Source organism: Seriola dumerili, unplaced genomic scaffold (genome assembly GCF_002260705.1).
Source record: "Seriola dumerili isolate Sdu_G_001 unplaced genomic scaffold, Sdu_1.0 BDQW01000002.1, whole genome shotgun sequence".
Lineage (NCBI taxonomy): Eukaryota > Metazoa > Chordata > Actinopteri > Carangiformes > Carangidae > Seriola > Seriola dumerili.
This window is the reverse complement of record NW_019174257.1, coordinates 9999064-10006315: the sequence shown is the minus strand read 5'-3', so window position 1 is coordinate 10006315 and position 7252 is coordinate 9999064. Positions and strand designations below refer to the sequence as shown.

At 38.9% G+C, this 7252-nt stretch overlaps 2 protein-coding genes across 3 annotated transcripts; one reads left to right on the top strand and one right to left on the bottom strand.

The window, feature by feature from the left end:
* The first annotated feature begins 571 nt into the window (after positions 1-571).
* Positions 572-4636, top strand: ebna1bp2 (EBNA1 binding protein 2). The gene is made up of 9 exons (XM_022753550.1): positions 572-760; positions 1092-1175; positions 1326-1498; positions 2081-2204; positions 2688-2777; positions 3035-3110; positions 3320-3407; positions 3519-3690; positions 3807-4636. The coding sequence occupies exons 1-9, from the start codon at positions 665-667 to the stop codon at positions 3852-3854; spliced, it is 951 nt and encodes a 316-aa protein (XP_022609271.1). The 5' UTR covers positions 572-664; the 3' UTR covers positions 3855-4636.
* Positions 4637-4657: 21 nt separating this feature from the next.
* On the bottom strand, positions 4658-6648 carry fam183a (family with sequence similarity 183 member A). Of its 2 annotated transcripts, XM_022753743.1 has the most exons (5): positions 6471-6558; positions 6052-6113; positions 5860-5919; positions 5576-5679; positions 4658-4765 (listed from the first exon to the last, which is right to left on the bottom strand). In XM_022753743.1, the coding sequence occupies exons 2-5, from the start codon at positions 6101-6103 to the stop codon at positions 4670-4672; spliced, it is 312 nt and encodes a 103-aa protein (XP_022609464.1). In that variant the 5' UTR covers positions 6104-6113; positions 6471-6558; the 3' UTR covers positions 4658-4669. The 2 variants fall into 2 exon arrangements, with proteins under 2 accessions (XP_022609464.1, XP_022609388.1); XM_022753667.1 differs by lacking the exon at positions 6052-6113 and having other exon boundaries at positions 6471-6648.
* Positions 6649-7252: the final 604 nt, after the last annotated feature.

Below are 7252 nucleotides of genomic sequence, written 5' to 3'. Positions count from 1 at the left end.
AATATATATTAATAATCACGTCCACATTGTTTTCTGATGTATTAGTGATGATGACAACCTAAAAAGAACTATTTATTTACATTACACAGTTACATTTAACCACGGATCAGTGTGGAAAGGCAATTACACAAAGTACAAACTGCTTTTTTTTTTAATTTAATGTAAGTCTGCACTTATATATTCCATTTAAATAGAAAAAAAAAGCAGTTTGTACTTTCCTATGTGAGTCCACTGAAGATGTCTGGTTCCTGCCCTGCGCGAGTGTAACTGGGGTTACTAATTTTCCATGAGTTGTGGGGAAATGATCTCTGTTTTATACGCGAAGTATATCATAACATCAATAATAATCAATAATAAAACATGATGAGCGAAAGAGGGAATTTAAACAAAAACGTAACATACGACATTTTCGTTCACTTTTCAAGTTATTAGAGAATATATGTATATACTCATTAACGCCAACATACTTGCCCGTGTCAGTTTTTTTCTTTAACACGTAGGAACTCTTGTTCTTGCACAGGATTTCAGTCGGGGGACTGTTTTGGTAGGACATTCAGTATCGTCACTTCCTCCCCACGTGAGTCGCTCCGGACATGTGAGAAGCAGTGCGTCCACAGAGGATTTCTTCACGGTTAGAGCCCACAGGATCACTTATTCTCATCTTATGGTTATCGATAACAGGAGCATGGAGTCGGTAGAGGAGGAGGCACAGCTCGGCCAGGAGTCAGAGGAGGAAAACAGTGAACTATCAGACGATGAGGTGAGTTTTTTTTCTGTGAACGGAGGTTGGTTTTAAACATCTCCATTCGTCCTGCTCAAAGATTAGTCGCATATACTGGCCTGTAGACCTTACTCCTGTAAAAGTGACCGCGCTGGACGCTGTGAAGTGTCTCACTGATACACGGTTATACGAAAGAGATGAAGAGATGTAGCGTGTTAATGTTGTAAAATGGCAGTGAAATGGCCTTATTCTGTGTTTTTGCTTTAGTTTCACATGCTGTAAATGTGTTTCTACACTTGTCAGTAAGTGTGTTTTATTGAAATATAAGATATGAGAGTGAATATAATTAATCCATTTTTGTTTTCTTTAGCTTCAGGAAGCCTTCACTAAAGGGTTGTTGAAACCAGGGATGAACGTTCTGGTGGATAAACCCAAAAAGTTTGTCAACAATGTGGTAAGAGAATCAACAGCACGAAGCACCAAATGCTAAAATGCTTGTCCAGCACTTCTATGAGTAGTGAGATATGGCGTAGTATGTATTAGTGTTATTTAACATACGTGGACATGCAGTAATACACCATTTTACACGTGTGTTGTGATGCAGGAGGGTTTGAAACAGTGCCTTGCAGAATTCCGTAGAGACCTTCCCTGGGTGGAGAGGTTGGATATGACCAACTTACCGGCTGAAGACATTATTTCCAAGGCTGAAGGGAAAGTTCCTAGTCCAGCCAACGGAGAAATCAACGCAGACGATGATTTCCAGAGGGAGATGTTTTTGTAAGTGCCCATAACTTAATGTGCAATTTGTTAAGTTTTAAGCCATTTAACAGATTAACTTTCACAAATACCTAACTCTTGTTTGTCCGCTAAGTATCTGTTCTGGGGCTTTTGATTGTGTTATGGAAATATCAATGTTTGAATTTTTCTTCAGCGACTTCTCATCCATGTTGGCTCAAACGTCGATATTGAAAGTTTATTCTTCAACCTCTCAACTAACACTTTTGAGTCATGTGTAATTGTTGTCTGTATCACGTCGTGGATATTTAAATAAGCATCAAACTGTAATTTAGTTCATTCTTTTAGTATATTCCAAATTTTCAAATGCTGTCACATGTAGAATTTTGCTGCATTTTGGTTTTTGTTAGTGCAGGGCAATAATTGATTTCAGCTGAAAAAATAAAGCTACAGTGTGCTTCTATGTATTTGTAGCAATTAATATCACAAGATCAGTTTGCACTTTTCAGTCTGGGAAAATACAAATGAGACTAAAACCAACATTCTGCTTGATCGTAATTAAAAAATGTACGTCTTAACACTGCTACAGATAAATCTTTATGTTCTGTGTTTGTTAACTTACAGCTACCGCCAAGCTCAAGCCACTGTCCTGGAGGCATTGCCCCTCTTAAACAAGCATGACATTGCCACCAAGAGGCCTGACGATTACTTTGCAGAGATGGCCAAGTCAGATCAGCACATGCAGAAGGTGAGCAGAGTCTTCATGGCAACAGTTGACATGGCTGCAGGTTTGGATTAAACAAGTTCAAAGCTCGTGATTCATTTCATGACTCATCTTCATATCATTGTATTTAATAACAATCCACAAGAGCCTGGCTGTTCGAGGCACATCTGTCTGTTTGCAGTTTGTTAAATCTAAAAAAATGAAACCTAACTGTATTTATTCATGTGTATATCTTAAACTGAGAGTGGTGTACTGAATAGCTTGGCATTTAAAATGTAGCATAACACCTCTAGTGGAAATGTTGTAGCATTATTGTAAATATTGTTTTAATGATGGAGACATTGAGAACCTTTTGTTCCTCTCCTTAATTAATCTATAAACTGGGTGGGCAGTTGACGTTTCATCACACACAGTGGCTTTGGAACTCAGCACCGTTGCTCCGTCTCGCCATCGAGCTTGAATCCAAATACTGACACAAACATAAAAGTTGTCTCTTCCTCTGTCCAGATCAGGAAAAAGCTCATCTCAAAGCAGATGATACTGGAGAAGTCGGAGAAGGCCAAGAAACTGCGTGAGCAAAGGAAGTTTGGCAAAAAGGTTGGTCCCTGTTTTTAAGGTTACTACTAAGGTCTTGCTCGGGGAGTCCAGTATTTAAAAGAACCTTTTTTACGTGTAGGATAAAGTTGCCCATGTATGCAAACTAGACGCCTTTACACTGTATGTCATTGTTGTGTAATGATAATGGAGCGTATGCAAAGATGAGGTGCAGACTCCTTTCTTCATGGTGTGTCACTGTAGAACGAGCCAGATTTCCTTGTTTGGTGTTTGGAGTTAACATAAATGTTGTGTGTCAGGTCCAAGTAGAAGTGATCCAGAAGAGGCAGAGAGAGAAGAAGGCAATGATGTCTGCTGTGAAAAAATACCAGAAAGGTGGGTTTTTAGCAGTGATTTAATTCCTCCTTTAATTCATTTATGATATTCACAGCACACAGTGAAGAAGCTGTTGTAAAGTTTTGATGGGAAGGGAAATGCTCTTTACTTGCTGTTCCCTAAAATGTAATTGTTTTTTTTGTTTTTTTTTTGAGAATGTTTTCAAAGTGAGTCTGAGGTTTAACATTTCTGATCATACCCACTCCCAGGAATGACTGACAAACTGGATTTCCTGGAAGGAGACAAGAAGGCTGGTAAAGACTCTTCTCAGGTCTCCAAGAAAGCGCAGAACAAGGGGTAAGAACGTCCCACTTGAGCTGTGCATGTTGCAGTTATAAATATCAAGCTTAATACTCTCAAACTCCTGAAGTTTCACAAAAAGCTAAAATTTCACTGTTATTTTCACAGGGCGAATGCCAAGAGAAAGTTCAAGGACCAGAAGTTTGGCTTTGGAGGCAAGAAGAGCGGAAAGAAGTGGAACACCAAAGAGAGCTACAACGATGTTTCCAGTTTCCGCGCCAAGGTGGCTCATGCAAAGGGCGGCAAGGGAGGGAAGAAAGGCAAAGGAGGAAAACAAAATGTGAGTCATACACACATAAAACAGTCTTTGCTGATTTACTAAATGTAGAAATTTTGTCAAAGGAAATAATATAGTCACTGGAAAAGTTATATTTTATTTATTTTTTTCACTTTCAGAAACGCCCAGGCAAGTCCGTACGCAAGAAGATGAAGGGTCGCTCGTAAAAACCAACATGCTGGTCAACAGACTTGATTAAAACTTGCTTCTAGGCAGGATTTCCCACACCTGCTCCCCAATCTCTCCTCAGTACACCTCAAGAGAGACTTTTTGTACAATATGCCATCTGTAAAATGTGTCTGGATTGATATGGAGGCCTCTATGAACCCCCTTCAAGCCACAGAGAGAGAGAGAGAGAGAGAGATGTCCTGCCATATACTGCTAAGGAAAGCTGTTCCAAAAGATGTGGCTGGTGAAGGAAAGGCAAGACTGGACTGCATAGAAATACCCAAAATATAAAGTTATTTTCCCACATGCAATTTCCGTAAGGCTTGTGAAGAAAAGGAGAATTTGAATGTGAAGAAGTTTTTATTGTTTGTGGCCCTCGTTGTCTCAGTATATACCTGTCAGACAAGGTGGAATTAAAGCCACTTCCTGCTATTACAGCAGAGTTTTTTCACCAACCTTCTCACCATCTAATTTACACTGTGTGTGCTCTTTGGAGTTAGTTTTATTCAGTTTCATTTTTTCTAACTCAGCTCCTTGACTCTTTGATTCGCTCTCATGTGATATGACATTTTATAATATTGAGCAGCTGTCAGCATTGACCTTTCCCATTCATTAATATGATTAGTATGTGATGGGCGAGTGTGCTTTGTATAGACCTGTGAGAATGTTTCTCCTTCAAGTGTTTTTCTAAGTTTGCAAAGATGAAAATGTAAAAAGACAACCTCTGGTGCTGACACCCTTGTTTGTATGATAAACAATTAAATCTGAACATAGGTGTTCACTTTCTGGAGATCTCCATTCTGTATTTTATGGTCTAATTTGATGATCGCTGGGCAGATTCTTGGTGTTTGGTGACGTCTGTGCTGAAGCGGTAGAAATTGAATCTCTCGTCCTTGCGGTTTGATGGAATCTGGGGGAAAAAAGTGGTCAGATTTAATATTTGATCAGGATCAAACTTGGATTTAAAATGACGGTAAGACCAGAAAACAGCTTATGCTTCTGTGGTTCCTTTGGGTCCGATTGATACAAAAATCCTTATACAACTTTCAAAACTAGCTGCCACAAACTGTAAAACTCAATTTTGGCGACAGCTTGAACTGTGGGAATTGTCTTGGATGTCAGTTTTTTGAGGGGATCACACTATTTACGACTCTGAAATAGAATCAGTGCTCTGTTGTTCACACGCCTGTTCACTACAAGACTCATTGAAGACAGATTTATTACAGTTAAAGGTCCCAGTTGTATCAGTTTTGGTACCTAAATCTAGCTTTCCACAGCTATTTACTGTGATGTATTGTTGGTACCAAAATGTGTTACCATGCATAAATCTGCACATGGATCCATTCCACTGCCAAACAAAACCCCTTAAAATATGAAGTTAATTTTAAAACCTCTACCTTCTTTCTGCAGTGAAAACTCATGGGATATTAAAACTTTAAGATTTTTCACATTTTACACTAACATTTCCAAGCCATCACCAACTTGGAGAACTTATTTTTTGAAAGGCTTCATAAAGTAACATTTTTTTAGACTTTATTTTTAGGTAGGATCGGGTTCATAATTCTACTTTATTTTTTATAGCACAATTCAGAGAGAGAAGAAGTTGTATTAAAATTCATGTCCTCCAGCTAAAGTACAGGCTCTCTGCTCTCTATGAAACCCTGACAGCCTGTAGTTTGGTTATTTGCTTTAAGAAACTGTCAAAGCATGTCTTCCTCACCAGTGGAGTTGACATCCATCCTATCTCCTGACTCTCAGTCAGTGGCATTGTGTACTTCTTGGTGGGCTCCTGGCGGGCTTTGTGGAATGCTTCAATGAAGTCCGCTGGAAAAGAGAGACGTACACACAACCACAATTGTGACACAAGTTCGGCTTCACCCTGTTTGGGATCACAGGGGTCTGGAGTAAAATGATGGTGTCTTTAACTGGTGTTCATCAGAATATAGAAGAAAAGGGGGAAAAAAGGATGTTTCTTTAGTTTCAAGGGATTCAATGTAAACTTACAGTTCTCTGCAATCACCTCTGGTGGTTTCCTGCACAAGGGTTTGTCTGGCAGGACATGCACTGAAAGGTAAAGGAGACACATTGTGACAAAAGGCAATATTGTGCTGCTTTTTTCACAACTATTTTGTGTTGTGTTACTTTGATGTGTTTCACTTTTTTAAGCAAGGAGCTTCCAATTGTCTTTATACTTGCAATCTTTTGTCCTCATTTGGATCACAAGTGGAGCCTTTAATGGACACACCATTGAACAGTTTCTAGAAAAGAAATAGTGCCGATGAAAATTTCTGAGGTCCGTGTATCATCTAAAGTAACGGTGTTTCACACACAGGCCTGAGCTCCACAGACTAAATCAAACTGAAATTTCTGCCCCACTTGTCCAGTGTAAGTCTCTTAAACAGTCAATTACGCAGTGGTTGCGAAAGGTTTTGTGAGAGTAAAAAGGCTTTTGAGGAAATGATAGGATTCATGCCTCTACCGCTGAAAAGGAATTCAGTCTACTAGATACTTTTTTGTTTTGCCTGTGAGCACACAGTCTTTCTTTTAGAGCTATTTACACTATATCTGTACAGACTCAAAGGAAAAGGGGGCGAAGGACAGTCTAGCTTTCTTACACTTCCTGTGTGGATTGATGCTGAACTCCGTGTGAAGTTTCTGGTGTCTTTGCTCCTTCCGTATCGTCTCAACGTGAATTGCGTTTTGATGGACAAAATCCTGTTTCTCGTTTCCTGCCATGTTGGAAAATAAAAAAAATCTTCCAGCGACGTGCAGGGGATGGTAGCTGATTGCTAGTGCGCGTTACCTAGCAACGGTAAACACACGCTGACGCTGCAGGAGTGGGACTCGACCACACGATGGCGCCACGCGCTCAGATTTGGTCATAGTGGGTGAACACAACAGCCACTTGTACGTCTATAATAGTACAGTAATAAATATACTGTGTACAGATGACATCATAAAGTCAATAACACACCAGCTGATTCTAACTAAAACTATAATATTTACCCACCTTCCCATCTTCTTTTAAATTGAGAAATCAGAAAGTATTCATCATAAATGACAAAGAAAGTGTTTAAGTTTATTTTACTGTGATATCAAATTTTACCGAAAACAGATGAAACCACTGAATTTTAGGATTTTTTGCCTAAAAAAGATGGAAATGACTGATGAAATCAGTCATCAAAATAGTTTATGATGAATCTTGTTATGCAACTAATCAGTTAATCAAAAGATGGTTGCAGCTTATTTTATATCAATAATGATACACCAACATTTTTCATTTGTTGTATTTTTCACTGTAAGTCTACTTTTCTGTGTTATTGCTATTCAAAGTCCTTCTCAAAAATATCCAATAAGTTCATAAAGATCATTACAACAACAACGTGAAACCTCCACT